This window comes from Quercus robur, chromosome 4 (genome assembly GCF_932294415.1).
Source record: "Quercus robur chromosome 4, dhQueRobu3.1, whole genome shotgun sequence".
NCBI classification, from domain to species: domain Eukaryota; kingdom Viridiplantae; phylum Streptophyta; class Magnoliopsida; order Fagales; family Fagaceae; genus Quercus; species Quercus robur.
The window spans coordinates 53254364-53274420 of record NC_065537.1 but is presented as its reverse complement, the minus strand read 5'-3'; the positions used below and the strand labels follow the sequence as shown (position 1 = coordinate 53274420).

Below are 20057 nucleotides of genomic sequence, written 5' to 3'. Positions count from 1 at the left end.
TTTGCAGTGTTGAAGTTTGCTTTTCCTAGAGTATTGTTTCATGCTATATATACCTTGTTATCCTTTTGAAGAGGCTTTTTCTGGAACATAAAAAATAACAGAAGATTGTAAAATTTGTCAAGAAACTCCATTGTTTAAATCTTAAGTATATTTTAACAATTTCCCCTCCACTCGTGCTCATTTATTATGAGATACAAAGCTAGTGTCAAAAAAATTATAACAATATTTCTTCAGAAATCGACATTTTTGAGATGCAAACCCTCCAAAGCTTCGAGTAAAACATAAAATAAAAGTAATTAGTTTACGATGATGAGTTCAGAAATAGGTGACATTTAGAAAATGAAGTTTTACCGTTGTTGATATTAGTTTTTCCAAATAACAAAGTTTAGTTACAAAATTGGTTGGAGGTTAAGGCTACAGTCTTTTTCAATATCTTTTTATTGGAGGTGAATTTTGAAAATTCCACCATTAGATTACATCTTCTTCTTATATACTCCATATTTGCAAAATTTCTAGAAAATTGAAGATTAATAACTATGTCATTAATAAAGTGTTTAAATTGCAAGATTTTATAATATAAAATTATACATAAAATGTAAGTTTATAAATCATATAGTAAATAATATCCAATTGACATAAAATTTGATAAGTGTATTAAGAGTGTAAAGAACATGCAATCCAACAGTTAGATTTTCCAAATATATAGTAATATTTATTTTATTGAATAAGATTGTAACATTAAACTACAACCAATTTTGTAACTAAATTTTATCATTTCCCAAATACTCAAAAGTCTCAACCCTTTGAGCTTCAATTTATTAGTGAATGTAATAAATATGGAAATTAATTCACATAATGGGCTTGTTAGAATACAAGCCCATTCTGTAACATTAATAGGGCTAATACAAGAACTTCAAATCCATTTGTTTTTGAATTGTCAGGGAACGGGTTCTGGAAATGAGCGTAAGATTTTGGGCCATTAAATTAAATTTCATATGACAGATTATCTGTGTGTATTTCAATGGATAGTAAAACAATTGCAGGACTGAAATAATTTATTTTAATTTTGATTTTATTTATGAAAAAGTAATGTCGTTCTCTTATTAATAAATAAATAAATTTTGTTTTCTGTGAGTAAGACTGGAGTTCTAATTGATTAATATAATAATAGAACGCAATGAGGTGATATGCATTGGTCAGATTCCATGCCTTACATAACATTAATACATTTTCTACATTCATAACCAAATGTGGGGTCTTATGTGTTTTTATTTTTTTTTTAATTTTAAAAAATATATAAGTTGTCCATTTTTTTTCTCCACTCTTAATATGGTCCAAAGAATTGAGTGATGCTACTATAAATTTTATTACATAAAATTTTCAAATTAATGTGTTACCAATGATAAGAAGAAATTTAAAATAAATAAATAAATTATAGTATTGAACATTAACCAAATTGATGGTTAATAAACTGTATATTATTTAAATGTTATTTAAATATGAAAAAGACTCATTTAAAAGTTACCACCTTACACCTAAAATTGTATTGAACCAACCCTAAAAATATATAAGATGTTCTTAGGCTATCAAACCTTTTGTATGGAGAAAAAATTGTAATGCAAGTGTGAGTGTGCAGCTCTTATAAGCGTGCCTCTTATGTATAAGCATTGAGGGACAAAATGGGCTTCTGTTCTTTTCAGCCAAATTAATTAGCTTTTTGCCCTTCTTTCCAAACTAAATAGAGAAATGCCCCTCTTTTGAAACTCGACTTTTTCAAAATCGAGTTAAGCCCTATAGTGACGTTTTCAAGGACTTATAGTGACGTTTTTAAGGACCTATAGTGGCGTTTTGTAACTTGATATCCAGGAAATCGAGTTATAGGCAATTTCCTGGATATCAAGTTACAAAACGTCACTATAGGTCCTTAAAATGTCAGTATAGGTCCTTGAAAACGTCACTATAGGGCTCCATAAATTTTTTTTTTTTTTTTAAACTCGATTTTGAGAAAGTCGAGTTTCAAAAGAGGGGCATTTCCCTATTTAGTTTGGAAAGAAGGGTAAAAAGCTAATTAATTTGGCTGAAAAGGGTAAAAGGCTAATTAATTTGGCTGAAAAGGGCAGAAGCCCATTTTGTCCAAGCATTGAGTCCGATAATACTGAGTTAAAGTTTTTTTTTTTTTTTTAAAGTAGTTTATTCATGATTTTATAAAAGATTTACACGTTTATTAAGACTTTAAGGTGTGGGTGATCAATGTGATATATTCTCGAATGAGAAGGCGAGATTCGTTATGAGCTCACACATGAGAATTCAGTACTTCTAATATTTTCTAAATAATAATATAGCCTTTTAACACACACACACACACACACATATATATATATATATATATATATAATCTGACCAATTTATTTGGATAACTGTCTCAAATAATTAGAAACCAAGATAGAAGATCGCTGAATCGTTTTATTTGGCCATAGATTATACATAAACAAAATATGAACCAGTTCCCGACGTTAACCAATATTTGCAGTTATCTCTAGAAAGTTGACAAGTAGTTTTTAGCAGGGTTTAATTGAATGTTATCCCTTCTAGATTTAATTATCTATCACTTTGTTTTCAAAGATTTGAATCTTAAAAAGTGAAAAGCATACCTTTTCTTTTTCTTTTTCTTTTATGAGAAACAAAACATACATTTTCAATTGGTCAATGATGTCGATTGCTTAACTATGGGTAAAATCCATTGGTCACAAAATTTGGGTAATTAAATTGGAATAATTAACAAGGGGTCACCGTCAAATTAAAATTCAAGTAATACATTGTTATTAATTGTTATAACATTACTTTTTTGGGAAAATCATCCCTGACTTACGTGACAATCCATCACATACATGTTTTTAAACAAGCACTCTGATTATCTATATGACTTGTTGAGAAATTTGTATCTCAAAATGTTCATCTATCTACGCATATCAATAGAATGTAGAAACCTTTTTTTATATACTAAAGCAACCTTAGCCAAAAGTTCAGTACAGAATATTAAACATAATTGATTTTATTTATTTTGAATCCTTCATTACAACTTATCAAAGAATGACAACTATTACACAATCTTCTTTTTTTTTTGGCAACAATCAACTTATGTTTTTACCATAAGGAACTCAGATGCAAATTGACAATTGAAAACTATTGAACAAATTGAAGGCATGCATATAACAATTTCTTTGAAAAAATTAAAGGTCAGCTGTGTAAGGCACGTTGGTAACTGGCAACCATGAACCGCCAGAGATGAAGTTTGCAACGGTGTATTGTGAAGCTATAGATGCACTAGTAATGACATGGTAGCCAGGCCAATTAACTCTATTAGCAGTCGATGAGCCTGGCCCCGTGTTGGCATACTCCCCATAGTACAAGGTACTGAGGGCAAAATTTCCACTCCATTCCATCCATCCAGCTGGAGCGATCAAGCTATCCAAGTATGTTTTCATAAAAACCGTGCGTGAATACTTCTTCCATGGCCTCCCTAAGTATGTCTTAACCGAGCTCTGGGACGACATTAAATCTGAAGCAGCCTTGACTGTACAATCATGAATGGAAATTCCAGTGTTTTGATTAGGATCAGTCCTACCTTGGGCAGTAAGAGTGTTGGTCTTGTTAGGAGGGTAACGAGCATAAATGTTACAATTTTGCAACACAACTGCAGCATTTCCAAATATGAAATCAACTGTACCATATATGTCACATTCCCTATAGAATTGCCTTTGGGAATGGACATAGAGGGTGTCTTGGTACCCTTCCAAGCTGCACCTGTAAAATACCGAGAGATCAGACCCAGAACGAAGGGCCACGGCTTGATGATTTGCTGCTCCAGCAGTGTTCCTTATAGTGATGTCGCGAGCAATGAATCCATCTCCCACGACAGCTGAAAATTCAAAATAACAAGAGCTTAATTTTCATGTCAATATTTTAGTCAAATTCTAGATTAACATTCATTATTTTAGTAAAATTATGACTATATAAGCTGTAAAACATAATATTTTGGGGTAATTAGTTGTGTCAAGTTAGCTAGGACCACAAGTAATTAAATACGACAATAGTTATCAGCATAAAAGCATTATTATATATATACAAAATCTTGTCAAATTAGATGACTTAGTAATCGTACTTAATTTTGAAAAGAAGGCTAAAATATATAATCGATAACTAAAGCCTCTTCAAAATTAAGAAAGTACATATCCAATATATGTACTGAATGCGAATCTTACAAACTCAAGAGAACCCCATGTTATGGGACATCCAATACATATGTTAGATTCTAGAGACAATTTTTCTATCCTTTGAACCTAAACCTACATGTGGGACCTGGAGAGATTTAAAAAAAAAAAAAATTAAAAATCCAAAACCAAGCCTTGGTTTGGTATATTAATAACGTGCATTATGCATGAAATATGACTCCTTTCAAATTCAAAGTTTAATTAATAATCTCACTAAAATTTTTAAATTATGCACTCAATAACTCAGTTGACTACATATCTAAAAATTTAACTGAGGTCAATTTATGCAAGGAGGTGCTTTTTTTTTTTTTTTTTGGAACTAGCCAGAAGGGAACCAATTAACAACAATTTCTTAACACTAAAATTTAGCATATATATTATTAGAAATCAATTGAATTTACTTACCAATTGTGGCTGAATTGAAGGTTGTAGAACCTCCACCAACACTTTTGCTCCCAGTGATTATGGTTTTTCCTATACCATCTCCTACCAACATAATATTTTTCAACTTTATCTCAACGTTTTCTTGGTATGTCCCAGCCTTCACGTATATCACAAACCTTCCACTTCCTGACTGTGACGTAGCTGCACTTATCGCCTCCTTTATCGTCTTATAATTCCCTGAACCATCTTGTGCAACCACAATATTAGCCTTAGGAGCCGAAGAAGACTGCAAGAGTTTCCGGTCCCCAGGCTTAACCCAAGTTGGGAAACCATGTTTGTAACTCGGTACAGTGTATGGAACTTTGTTAAGAGACAAAGCGTTGCTAATTAGCTTAGAAACGTTGTTTGACATCAAGGGCAAGAGATTGTCCGGGACCCCTAGCTCAATAAACCCGGCCCGACAAGTCTCAAGGTTGGTTAGAGCCGTGCTGAGCCATGTTTGAGCATCGGTTTGGCTGCACTTGACATTAGGGTCAATGGTTTTGTTTAGCCTGTAGTGGGTATACTCATAAAGCTCAAGGCAATCTGCCCATGCAGCCTTTTCACGAGCATTTTTGCTCTTGGGCCCTAGTGAAATTATGTTACTTTGAGCTTTTAGGGCACGTTCTAGTGCTAGTTGCTTTGAGATTGTGAAAAAATCGGACTTTTGCTTGATGGGGCTGTGGTAATTAAGCTTCTGGCTTAAAAAATAGTCACATGGCTCAGGGTTTGGGGTTTGGCTGCACCATTTTTTAATATCTGCTTGAGAGTAACCAAGAATGGTTAGAGACAGAAAAAGAGACACAAATAGAGGTGCAACCAATGCTCGAAGTTTCATGTTTTTTGGCCTTTTTGATGGGCTATAAAAAATGTTGGACAGACAAGGGACAATATTATTAGATGTGAATGATTGGGTGTTTGGGATTTGTATGGGACTTAATTAATGCCTCCAGACTGATACTTATATAGAAGAAGAAAACGATAAGAGACGTAACTTTTTTTTCTTCTTCTAGTTTTTATAATAATTAATGACATTTATTTTTTTCAAAATTAGAATGAATGATATTATAAAATAGATAACATATTAGAGCGGCTAACAATATTTTTATAAAATAATACTTATAATACCGTTGGTATTGCAATAGTTTGTAGTTTGGTTAGGAATAGTTTTTGAAAAACTTACTAATATTGACTAAATTTTGTATGTTTGACCTTAGAAGATGAAGGACATGCTTGGAGGCTAGAAAAGCGTATGCATGCAATAAATATTGTATGATTGAAAATTTAGCGTCGGAATCTTAACGCGTGGAGTTCTAATCACGTAGGTAATTTGGACAGCCTACCTACATTGTAGCGGCTTTGGACATTTGATTGGGAATGTTATGCTTGGTTTATGGTCAACTTGCATCTATCGCTGGACCACAGGATGATATGAATGGTCAAAATTAAAAAGATTTATCTTTTTGATTGAATAGACTAATCAATGGTTTGGCTCTCCTCTCTCTTTTCCTAGTAACGTTCTCTTATCACAGATTCACAATGGCTAGTGGCTTTTGTGATGGTACACCATATTTGATTTTAATTATTTTATTGAAAGACTTTACAAAATGTTTGTTTGGGATTCGTTTATTTTGTTAAAATTGAAAAAAAATTTCAAAAATTACTGTACATAAAAGTAAAAATTAACTGTAATAAAATAAGTTATTGAGAATGTTATGCTTGGTTTATGGTCAACTTGCATACATGGCTGGACCACAGGATGATACCATCACTCTCTTTGCATATACGGCTGCACGCATAAATGTGAACATATATTGTAATCGTTAAGTGTTCTTCTTTTTCTTTTTTATTATTTCCAGAAATGATTAGATTTCAAAATCACAATATTCCTTCATTAATGATAGTCACAAATTATAATAATCAGGCAAAATGCCTAGCACAGAGATTAAGACTAAGTCTTAAACAATTTGATTACTGGGTGTCTGACAACTGCCTCAAACATGCCTTCTTTGTTCTAAACGAATTTGAGATCATAAACAATAATTAGATGATTCTTCCCCCGATCCTTCCAAAACAATTGTCCAGATTCTTCATATTGTCCAAGCAAGTAGATTTGAGTTCTACAATATTTTTCACCCATAAATTAAAAGTCACATAGTACACTATACCTCTTGTTTGATTAACTTATAAATGCCAGCAAGCTTTCATAGCCCAAAGGACCAAAAGTAAACACCTAAAATTGAAAAAAATGCAAGTAGAAATTTTATTTTTTCTCTTTTTCCCTTTATTTATTTATTATCATATTGAATGAGATTGAAAAGTCAGTCAAGTATTAGTGGTCATTAATTCACACAAATCTTAGTGGTCATTAAATTTTAATTTTTTTTAATACAAGATACAAAATATATTCAAGCATAATCTAAATGTATATTTATGTAAAGCTCTCTCCTAGAGATTTAAACTCTGACTCTTACCCCCCACACTCCATACTTCATAAGTACTTATACTTGTAGAGTGACCAACGCGCTAAAGGTATACGGTGATTTAGACAGACCTTAATCCACCATGTTGTGGTCATCACCGAATAGTATATAAGTCCTAGGTCTTACAAGGGTTTATAGTGGTGTTTATGAACACCACTATCTATAGATCCTCAAAAAAAAAAAAAAAAAAAAAAGAACCTATAGTGGCATTTGAAAAACGCCACCATAGGTCCTTTAAAAAAAATTTAAAATAACCTATAGTGGCATTTATGAACACCAATATAAATCCTTTAAAAGAAAGCCCAACTAAAAAAAAAAAAAAAAAAAATTTAAAAAGGACCTATAGTGGCATTTTTCCAATGCCACCATAGGTCCTTTAAACCTTTTTTTTAAACGCCACCATAGCTCCAGTATAAAATTAAAAAAAAAAAAAAAAAAAAAGGACGCTATTCAATATTCGTGGGTTCCAAAGTCTCTAACTCCATCTCTAAGTCTCTCACTCTCATCTCTCTCACTCTGCCAATCACGTCGCCATGAAGCCCACCATGCCGCCGATCCCGTTGCTTAGCCCACCACGTCGCCAGGTTTGCTGCTTAACCCATCACTCCGCCAAGCCCACCACTCAGATCATTATGCCACCAAGCCCGCTGCTCAACCCACCACGCTACCAAGCCTGCCGCTCAGCCTACCACACTGCCAATCCCGCCACTCAACCCACCACATCACCAATTTGACCCTAACACAAACCTACCATGCTGCCAACCCATGACCCCTGCCCACGCCACCATCAACCCGATGAGACCCTTCCCCTTCCCCTCCCCTTATCGCTCTCTCTCTCTCTCTTTCTCTCTCTCTCTCTCGTTTAAGACATAAGACACATAAGAATTAAACTCACAATTCCCAGTGGAGTCGCCACTGTAGAAACAAGGACACAAGGGGGGAGTCGCCACCTAGTTTTTGCAATGGCCTAGGAACCATATATATAGCATCCTCTCGAGAAAGGACTTTCTGATCTTATTACTAGAGATATGTGTTCGGAGTTAAGGTATGGTTTTGGAAAGGTGTTAGGCCTCCAAAACTACCTAACCCTAAGGTTGGCTTCCTATCATTGCGTCTTATGTCTAAACCCTATTAAAGACATACTCAATACTTGTATCTAACTCACACACATACTAACATACATCTAACAATCAACATGACATCAAATACCTCTAACCATACATCTATCATGTCATACCCAGCATTCATTTAGCATGGCATCTCACCTCATCATCTATCATACTTCTCATGGCATCAAGGCATTCATCACAACACAAGCCCTATCATCATACATCTAAACATGCTTTATCACAAACTCTATCATCATATCATATCACATCCATCCAAGGCAGAAGCATGTGAGCATTAGATCAAAGGTATAAACAAAGCCAACGAAACATGTCATCATCCAAGACATCAAGATCACAATTATATCATCAAACCTAAGCATGATCATATCACAAATGCACATACATTACAAATGCATGACTTATCTCACTCACCTTGCAGTAACTCAACACCTATGGCATTATGTATTAGTATGTGAATGCATGTTAATGGCATCAAAATAAAACAACATAAAATAAACCCTAATTCTAACATATGAGAGACAAACCAAGCAATTAAACATGTGAAACAGATGCTTAAAAACATAGAAACATGAAAAAGAGGCTAAACAGGGGTATTACATGTGAAAACAAAAGCAAAAACAAATAAAACAAAATTAAGGTTTCTAGACAAGTTCATGCGCACGCATGAACAACCCTCTATGTGCGAATAATCAAGTCTGTGTGAGAATAACCAAGCCTGCATGCGTAGGCAAGATTATGCACATGTGGATTTCTTCCCGGAAACCCTAGAAACACAGCAGAACTTCAAAACTACAAATCTAACATCCTAAAATGCTTTTAAAACATACAACTACATAAACCTAAGCTAGATAAACATATTAAAACGTAAAATAACAAAAAACTAAAGCAGATAGAAAGATTAAAAAGTAGAAAAGAAAGGAAAAGAAAAAGAAAAGTTTGAAACTAATACCTCAAACAAAAGCTCTTCAAGCTTGATTTTTTACTATTCTCCTCAATCAAATCCATTCACAATTTAATAAAAGAGTGATTAGTAATCTTAAACTCAAAAATCAAGGCCAGAAAAAGCCCTAATCAAAAGAAAATTTACTTGATGATGTTTTGTGAAAAACTCTCTTTTGGATACACTATTTTTTGTAAATCTTAGTATTTTCTGTGAGATTTCTGTGTGTTTTGAAAATATACCATGTAAGGCTACTTATAGTGTGAAAATAGGGGTTTGGAACAACTCATAGACGATGTGAAATTCATTCCAAACCTTAACATTAATGCAGAAAATTTGTCTTGTTTAGTTTCTAGAATTTGCTATGTGTGCACAGGCCGATTCTTGCATGCACATAGCAAGAGTTTCCTTAGCCTTGTTTTTCCAAAAAATAGATTTATTTGTTCATTAAAAGTTATGTTTTCTATTTTAACATTTATCAAGTCAATTTAACATTTGATTGTGTCCTAAGTCAACCTTGGGTCTTAGAATTCAGCATCATTAGGAAATAAGAGCCCAAGTTGTAAGGGTTACAAAATGCGATGTCTACATTTCCCCATTTGTCAACAATTTTCTATGTCAATTTAATTTCCATTGTATTTAGTTTATTTGGTGATTTATTAGTGTCTTCACGATTTGCATATAATTTAACCTAATTAATCAATTTGGGTAATTGAATTAATTTACTGGGGTCAAGCTATCTTAACCCAACAGGAAGATGTACTTCTACAAGGAGTTCTGTATTGAAAATATGAGGTTGTTCTTGGTGTATCATGAAGATTTGGGATTGATATCCAATATCAATAAAATATTTGCTTATATTTTTAGGAGGTTGTTTTTGGTGTATTATGGAGTTTTGGGTTCGATATCCAATATTAATAAAATGTTTTACTTATTTTACAATACAGTAAAAAAAAGTATGGGTTCTTTGATATCAACCTCTCTCTCGTCAGTTTCAGTTTCAAATGATTGGTTTTCTTTAGGAAATAAATTTATCAATAAACTATGTACTATGTATTGTTATTCTGTGTCGTAAATTTGTCTCACTCTCATGAGTAAAAATATACTCCCATTTCCAGTGTCATAGTTTGCTTCTTCTGGAGTATTGTTTCATGCTATAATATATAGGACTCATCGATCATCGCTATCCTTTTGAAGAGGCCTTTTCTGGAACTTGGAAAAGAAAAAAAGATTGTAAATTTAGTATGAAACTCCATGGTTTTCTTAAGTATATTTTAGCAATTTCCCTTCCTATCATACTCATTTATTATGAGATAAAAAACTAGTGTAAAAAAAAATTATCAATAATTAATATTTCTTCAGAGTTCAACTTTCTGAGTTGCAAACCCTCCGAGTAAAAAATAAAAATAAAAGTCATCATTTTGCATTGATGACTTCGGCAAATAGGTGAGATTCAGTAAATGAAGACCATTGCGGATATAAGTTTTTCCAAATACTCAGTTTTGAGCTTCAATTTTGAAAGCTTAGATTTGTGTGAAACATACGAGCTTGTTTAGATTCCAATTTCAAAATTACAGCTTAATTGTTTTTACTCTAACTTATCTAAGTGCAGAACAAGAGTAAATGAAGCGCAATAACCAGATCTACTCTCTATGCCATATGCAAGCAAGCAACAATAAATATAAAGCTTAAAGAGTAAGGGAAAAGAGATGCAAATATAGGATAACACTAAGACGTGTTATCCAAGAGGAAACTGAAGAACTCGGTGAAAAACTTCTCCGTGACCCTCCGAGTTGAAATCGATCCACTAGTGAATAAGTTGGAATGCACGAATAACAAAAGACCCTTCAAGCCTAGTTTATCCAATGTTCTTGAGCCCTCTAAGCTCCTGCTACCAACGGACTTCTCGAAGTCTTGTTTTCACTAGCTTTCCGAATCTAGCAATTCTGCTTGATTGCATCTACCAAGCCTCACCGACTTCTTTTGGCAAATCCCCAAAACTTCCTAAACTCCAAAACACTCTCTACACTCTGAAAAGGTGTGAGTTATGTTTGGGTACAAATCTCATTTCAAGGTATGACAATAGGAGAGGAAAGAAGAAGAGATTACAATGATTTCTCACTAAATGATGAATAGCTCTCTCTTTAAAAGGTGGGTGTATTGTGTTATAGAAACCTCTTTAAGGTTTTCTCTCTGAAAAATGCCTCTTTACCTTTGTAGGTAATAAATGTATATATAATATGGGTAAAATCCTCTAGGCAGAGAGTTTTGCGGGTAGCTCACGAGATGGCCTGTCTCGCGAAGTACTCATGAAATGTAGCCTAACACTTTGACTCTTCAGTTTTCAGCATGTGCTTCTGACGTGTCTTTTTTGCGAGAACCTTTACTCGCAAACTTCTTGTGAGCTAGTCGCGAAAATGCACTGATCTTCATTTCATGCTTGATTTTTCACCAACTTAATACTAAACTCAATACAATAGAATCCCACAATAAAATACAAGGAACAAAATTAATGCAATTACGATACTTTTTGTCATGGAATAAAACTAACATAAAATATAGTTGTAAATCACAAATTTACAAATTTAAACATTTTAGTGATTGTAATAAATAAGGAAATTAACATAATGAGCTTTTAGAATACAGGTTCAGTCTTTAACAGGGCTTATACAAGAACTTCAAATCCAATAGTATTTGAATTGTTAGGGAACAGGTTCTGCAAATGAGCGTAAGATTTTCACGCAAGCATGAGTAAATTTGCGTGATCTGGACCATTTAATCAAATTTAATAGATTAATATACACATATTACATCGGTACTTCTAATATAGCCCTATGAATATTGTCTCCAATAATTTACTTTGTATGGGAGTGTGAAACAGGATGACTGAAATGCTTAATTTGAAGTTTCTTGGAGATGATCAAGTTGGGCTGTCGTGGTAATACGTATGTGTAGCGTTTCTATTGATAGACTTGGCTCCTGCTGCATTCATGAAAAGTGACATAAGAGTTGAAGACATTCTTGTAGTCGATATTATAAGCGTCTGCTAGATGATTTGTAAAGATGGATTCTTTAATACGTGTTAGATGCTACTACTGAGATTAAATGCACATAGAATCTTTTGGGAAACTATCAAATTCAATGAACTTAAAGGCTTACAATAGGTAAAGCCTTCGAAAATTTTGCATTTAGCACCGCACACTTTTGGTGCGGTGGCTATTTCACAAATATAAATGTTTGTTAAGTATGTAAGGTAAGGGTCAGAGTTCAAGTCTCCAGAAAGAAATTTCACACACATATATATACTTTAGATTAGGTTAGATTAAAAATTTTATCTTGTATCAACCAAAAAGAAAATTTTGCATTTAATGGTGGCATATATGTTATTAATAGGTCTCTTTAATGCAGAGACAGTTCTCTTAACCATGACAATTAATGAGGCCTCGACAAGGACATTATGCCTGGATCACTACGCTTCTTTATTGTGATTGTATGTGAAATATATCAGTTAATAATGTGATTGTATGTGAAATATATCAGTTAAAGAATAAGAATCATACTTTGTAGTTTGTAATTTGTTTGTTTGGTTGTTCTCTCTCTTTTTTCTTTTTCTTTTTTTCTTGTTTTTTCCTTTTTTTTTTTTTGAAAAAAAAAAAAAAGGAAGGTCTCCGATGTGGACTCATCGACCCCACGACACATTATGGAAATAGATAATACCATATGTATTATCGGGGCCTTATTGGGATTGTCGCTTGAACCGCTTACTAAGTGAAGTAATTCGAGAACTCTTACCAACAAGCCACACCCCCGCAGTGGTCATACTTTGTAATTTGGATGTGTATCATTGTTACTCTTTAATTTGGCTTGAAGGTTTTTTTTTTTTTCTTTTTTTTTTTCTTTTTCTTTTACTCCTATTCCCCAACATGAAGTCTTGGTTCCATCCTTGGTTCGTCGTATAATCCGAGAAATATGAACCAATTCCTACTATGTAAACCAACAATTTTAGCAATCTCTAGAAAGTTGACAAATAGTTTTCAGTAAGGTTTGCATACTATCCCTTCTAGAATTAATTACCTATCGCTTTGTTTTCTAAGATTTGAGTCTTAAAAAGAGAAAGCATACCTTTTCATTCTCTTTTTGAGAAACAAAGCATACATTTCTTAATTGGTCAATGGTGTCGATGCCTAACTATGGGCAAAATCCCTTGGCCACTAGATTTGGGTAAATTGAAATATGACATAAATTATTTTATAACATTTTTACATAGCAAAATTCTTACTAGTTAATTAACTGCACTTTTGTTTATAATAAACATAGTGCAAGTTTTATACGCTAAAGAACCCTAAGCTAACCTTAGTCTAATTCATTATTAGCTTGCTTGTTCTACAAGTACATGGGTTTCCAATAGTTTTGGGGCTCTTTGGGCCATGATATCTCTAACCCTCTCCCTCAAAATTAAGGTGGAACAATTTGGGATGCCTAGACTTTATGTAATGACAAAACGCGTAAGGAATGTCAAGATAACATACGATCACAAGGGATGGTTGACACTAATTTCCGAAAGCTTCATAAACAGATGGAAGCATCTTGAGCAGTGGGCGTTGCGAGAGCACTCACAACATGCTAGTACGTGGGAAATGATCATGGTCAATAGGTGACTCGAGATGCTTGTGTAGTGGGCTTGCATGGATGTGCATGAGACCTGCAAGACAGTTGATGTGACATCTATGTTGTTGTGATACTAACGATGAGGCTAACGTCTGGTGCACATGGCACAAATTGTTCAACAACTCTTGAACAATCTCACACACTGTAAGTTGGGATCACAAAAATAAAAATATATAATTTTTTATTGCAGTAAGAGGAGACTACTAATTATTTTAATTTATACAAGCACCCTCCTGTAAATGATTAATTAAGTATACTTAAATGAAAGTCTATGTAGTCTTATTTTTGTAATAGAAATTTTATAGTTTCAAAAATAACATTAAATAAAACAACTTTCACTAAAAAGTTCAACATAGACTTTATAGTTTTGTTTTATTTATTAAAAAAAAGGTCAATTACTTTTTAAATCTTAGAGTTTTGAGCATGTTTCATTTAATCTTATAATTTCAAAATGTTTCATTTAAACTTCAAATTTTCTAAAAGAGTTTCAGTTCAATCTTGTAGTTTAAGATAGTTTTACTTAAAACTTAGAGTTTTGGGTAAATTCATTTAGACCTCAAATTTTGGAAAATAAAATCAATTAAAGCAACTCTTCACATGATGTTTAATGGTGTTAATGGAAAAAGTGTGATAGAAATTTTAAATGAAGCGATTTTAGAAATTTTGAAGTTTAAAATAAATAAAACATACCCAAAGTTTAAACTCAAACAGGGACGGAACTATATGGGCCCTGGGTCCCCTGGCCTTCTAAAAAACTCCTTAACAGTAAGCCATGGCCCTCTCACAAAAGGAGAATAAAGAGAATGTCAATTTGCACACTAGATACAGATGTGCTGTGTGAAAACCAAAAATAGGCCCAAAGTACTACTTTTGCACCATATTTGGGCCTACCAAGTACGTGAATGTGGTAGTAAATAAGTTTTGTTTTTTTTTTAATAAGAATTGCAGTAGTAAATTATGGTCCGTTTGAATTGAGGGGAAAGGATAGGGAGTAGAGTAGAGTATAATAAACCCAAATTAGCATATTTTCAGCCAATTTTACTTTACTCTACCTTACTCCTTCCTTTTTTCTTCAATCCAAATGGGTTGACAAGTGGATGGCATTTATGGTTCCACACCCATGAGCGGGTTAGCTTTTTCAACCATAAGTCTATCAACTACTTATAGAAGATTATCTATTTTACGCTACGTTTTATTAAAATATTATTTCCTTATTAATTTTATATTACTCTCTCAAATCATCTTTCTCTATATATGAGTAAAGAAGTATTAAAACATAGATTTGCATATGAATAGTAATTTTATATAGTTACACGGTTAATGTTAGTGACTTTTTGGAGTTGGATGTGCAAATTTACTCCTTATGCTATTATACATTGACTGGTATGAGTGTTCTAAAGCTGTAGTCATAAAAACATGTAGAAAATTTAACAAAAATGAAAGCTTTAGTTTAGTTCTCATTTTATAATACTTTGAACCCCCAAAAAAATTTTGAGTACCAATATAATTAAGATAGTGAAGTTTTAACTAGACTAGAGCTAGTCTGATCACTTTAGAGAGTAAATAAAGTAATTAGAATAGATATCCATGTATTTTGAGTAATTGTTAGTACCCATGATTTTTTTTATTCATATTTCAGCCCTCTCAATCCAAATCTTGGATCCATCCCTGACTTTAAGGTTTAACAAGTATAATTTACCTTTAATATATATATATATATATATATATATACTTGATAAGATAATATTCAATCTTGATAGGGCTTTATCCATTTTCACCTAAATTGGTAAAATTTATATCCAATAACTTAAGGATTCTCTTTTTTGAGGAAAATAACTTAAAGATTCTAATAGAAAAGATATTATACTGAAAAATAATAATTTAAATGATTAAAAAAAAAGTATATGTGCTCTAATTTTACAATATAAGCATTGTTATTTACAGTTAAAATTCAAGTTTAAACAAAAAAAAAAAAAAAAAAAAAAAAAAAAAAAAAAAAAAAAAACATTTTCTTTCACTAATTCAATTCAAAGAGAATAAGAAAATGTACCTATATATTGTTACAAATTTTAAGATTTTGATTTATAAATAATTAATCAATTTATATATAGAAATAGCTGAGTATCTTCTAATGTAATTGTGAAACGTCCCGATTGTTTATCCCTCTATCCTATATTTATTATACACCAATTTTATTTTTGGGAACCCTTTGCACATCATGTTTTTAATCACTAGACTAGATGCATGCATTGTTCTTGCGTGTTAAACAAGCTGCCAACCCATTAGGACAGCCAAGAATTTTTGACAATCAAGACTATTCACAGTATATTACTCATTCTCTCTATTGCATAATTTATAAATATAAAATAATAATTTTTATGATAAGAATTGAAAATGCCACAAGTCTCTCCTGGATAAACAATCATCCCACTTTTTGATTACTTGACTTGTACTTTTGCTTCACAATCTCTTTTGTATGAAAATTAAATGACATTAATGAGTATACAATGAAAACTTATAAGCGTCTTTGGTACCATAATTTTCTAATATGGAAATCCAATTTGGGGTATTCAATTTTTTGTTTGTGAAACTTACCTTCAATGGAAGACTTGATATTTTCACAAAAGATGTTCATGACACAATCCCCGGCTTTTTTTTAAGGAAAAAAAATATGAAAGGAATTGTTGTACTTTCCTTATATAGCATCATAAAATTAATGATTAGTGGCCTAAATTTTCTTACAATTCCTAAAGCCTATATAAACCCAACTATTACAAATCATTTCTCTCACCCTGTCCTATTAAGAACAAAACAAAATTGCACTCTGAAAACTGAAGGACAAAAGGATGGTGTACAACAAAACCTTTTTGGAACATGTGATGGCGATGATTGGTGGTCAGTGGGTCTGGAAAGTGTACTTCTACAAGGAATTTTGTATCAAAGGCTAATGAGAGGAAGTTGTTCTTGGTATATCTTGAAGATTTGGGTTCGAGATGTATAATAATTACCTTTTTTTTTTGTTATGAGAATAATAAATTACGTGCCCTTCATTCTCTCTCTATATAGCTCTGTCTCTCTCTAGTTTCAATTCATTTTGTTTCTCAGGTAATGATTGGTTTCTTGGGGAAATGATTTTATTAATAAATTGAACTGTTTGTTTTTATTCTGAATTGTCTTTCTTTCATCAGTAAAATGATAGCCTCACGGCCCTCACTTGCAGTGTTAAAGTTTGCTTCTCCAAGAGTAGTACTGCTTCATGCTATTTTTATTGTAAAGGCTTTTTCTAGAACACAGAAAAGAAAAGAAGATTGTAAAATTGGTTTAAATTAAAAACTCCATTGTTTTCTAAAGTATATTTTAACTACTTTCCCTCCCCTCGTATGTACTCATTCATTATATATTATAAACAACAAATATTTCTTCAAATTCGACTTTTTTGGAGATGCTAATAAATTCTTTTTTTTTCTTTTTTTTTTTTTAACTGGGTACTTAGAAAGGCTAATAAAGTTGCTCATGTGTTCTCAGTCATTGGTTACTTTCAAATAGATTTTTTGGCTTCTTTGATCCTAGTTCAGCTCCTCTTTCTGTTTTGGATGTAATTAAGGAGGATGCTCAATTTGTATTTTGTTTCTATTCGTAAAAGTTTTTATTCTTAGCAAAAATTTATTAAAAAAAATAAAAATTAAAAAAAAAATGCAAACCCTTTTAAAAGAAAAAGAAGCTTTTATTTAGAATTCCACATTTTAAGTGGCATTTTGCAATGATCACTTCAAGGATATATAGGTGACATTCAATAGATCATGAAGTTTTACCATTGTGGATATTAGTGCTCCCAAACCTACCCAAACTTTGCAATTTAAATGAGGTAGATTATGATTATGATTATGATCCATAATATTTACATCATACGTCGATTTGGTTTTTAAATGTATCAGTTTAGTCCATAACTCTTTGATGTTAAGTAAATAATCCTGCAATTTTAGTGATTGATGGAAATAACTAAAACTGTGATTTATGTATAAAATAAAAAATAAAATAAAAAAAATTATACCGACTACGATGCCAGTTGTTCTGCAAAATAATATAATACCTATTTAAATAGTTTAATAATGAATGTACTAAAAAGGACATTAACACAATGGGACAAGAACTTCAAATCCAATAGGCTTTGTAGTCTCAACACGGAACGAGTCCTGCAAATGAGTGTAACTTTTGCTGACATGCGTGAGTAAAATTGGTGTGATCTGGACCATTAAAATACACATATTACAATTTGATCATGTGCTACACATTATCCTTGGACACGTTTTACTTTCTTCTTTTTGTTACATAACTCATTCTGCAGCAAAACATTTCCTGAATTTTAATTGGTAATAAAACAATTGTACTTTTTTTTGATGAACGAAAAAAAAAAACAATTGTACTTGTGAAAATATTGAATCTAACTTTTATGTTATTTATATAAAAGTGATGCGGATCTCTTATCAATAAATTAATTAATTTTGTTATGTACGAGTAAGACTTGAGTCTTGATTTAGAGCTTCACACTAGCTCGTATAAAAGTTTCTATTTATTTTTATGAATTTATTTTTTTATTTTACACCATCATTTTTTAAAAACACTCACATTATATTATTTATTTTATTATATTTCATTAAAATATTATTTTTTATCAATTTTTTTATTATTCTCTCAAATTCTCTCTCTCTCTCTCTCTCTAAATAAAGACATTAAATAGATTTGCATGTAAATTGTAATCGTGTAAATATACATAATTACTGTAGCAACAATATAAATTTACACATTTATAATTTGCTGATATATAAATTTAAAACATTTTTCTATTATACCCACAATGCAACAGTGTGATGCACATTGGTCAAATTCCATCCCTTACATAACATCACTACAATCTTAGACAACAAAATTACGTATTTTTATATAAGATTCCTCCTGTAAAAGATTAATTAATTATACTTAAAAGAAAGTCTGCATAGTCTTATTTTTGTAATAAAAATTTTATAGTTTCAAAAATATCATTAAATAAAACAACTTTCACTAAAAACTTCTACATAGATTTTATAGTTTCGTTTCATTTATTAAAAGAAAAAGAGTAAATTACTTTTTAAATCTTAGAGTTTTGAGTATCTTTCATTTGTCTTGAATGTTTCATTTAAACTTCAAGATTTCTAAAAGAGTTTCGTTTCAATCTCATAGTTTAAGATAGTTTTATTTAAATCTTAGAATTTTGGGTATATTCATTTAAACCTCAAATTTTGGAGGAAAAAAAAAACAAATAAATTAAAGCAACACTTCACATGATGTTTAATGGAGTTAATGGAAAAAATATGAAAGAAATTTTTAATGATACAATTTTAGAAATTTTGAGGTTTAGATGAAAATTTTTAAAATTTGAAAATAGAAATAAATCATACCTAAATTTAAAGGTCCTACAAATAGAATAATTTGCCTTTAATCTATTCTATATATACTGTAGGGGAAAAGTTCCCAAATCAAACGATAGGCGTTGAGTCCCATACAGAGTCCAGCCACGTCCGAGGAGAAAGTGGGGCGCCAAAAGGGCTTTCGGCCCAACTCTTATGGGCCCAAACTTATTTAAAAGGCGGTCTGAGGAGGAATGTCTCCTCAGACGTGCCAAATATGGCTCAAACATGCATCCTACCAGCAATAAAGAATCACTCCAACGAGTATTGGTAGCAGGGATGAGCCTCACAAGCCCGGGAGAGGGAAGAGAGTATAAGATGTCAAAGGAGAGATTACAGCTGCCGCATTAAATGCAGGGAAGCTACTTTTCTGGTCGCATTAATGTAGAGAGGACAGGCGAACAGTGTTACCTTGGCCACTACAACTCACAGAAAGGTAGGGAAGATGTCCGATAGGACGGACACTCAAATGAAGGTCCAGATGATCAACAAGTGTAAGGTTCTGATGACTTCAAGGAGGCTATATAAGAGAAGGGAATCCCCATGAAGGAAAAAAAAAAGGTGAAAGAAAGAATAGAAAAAAGAGAGAAAGACCAGAGTCTTTGATCAAGAACAGAAGTGCACCCACACGTCTCCTCGGACCGAATATCCAGTGGACATAAAGGAGATATTCTTATGTTCAATTGTTGTATGGCCCA

The 20057-nt window shown here is 32.1% G+C and overlaps 1 protein-coding gene across 1 annotated transcript; it reads right to left on the bottom strand.

Annotated features, from left to right (window-relative positions):
• Positions 1 to 3031: 3031 nt before the first annotated feature.
• On the bottom strand, positions 3032 to 5618 carry LOC126722974 (pectinesterase 2-like). The gene is made up of 2 exons (XM_050426144.1): positions 4677 to 5618; positions 3032 to 3919 (listed from the first exon to the last, which is right to left on the bottom strand). The coding sequence occupies exons 1-2, from the start codon at positions 5530 to 5532 to the stop codon at positions 3231 to 3233; spliced, it is 1545 nt and encodes a 514-aa protein (XP_050282101.1). The 5' UTR covers positions 5533 to 5618; the 3' UTR covers positions 3032 to 3230.
• Positions 5619 to 20057: the final 14439 nt, after the last annotated feature.

Excerpts from the sequence above, each read along its gene's own strand:
- LOC126722974 (XM_050426144.1), bottom strand. The coding sequence starts at position 5,532 with ATGAAACTTCGAGCATTGGTTGCACCTCTATTTGTGTCTCTTTTTCTG. Across the intron at positions 3,920-4,676 it reads CTTCAATTCAGCCACAATTG|CTGTCGTGGGAGATGGATTC; the intron begins GTAAGTAAATTC and ends TTGAATTTTCAG.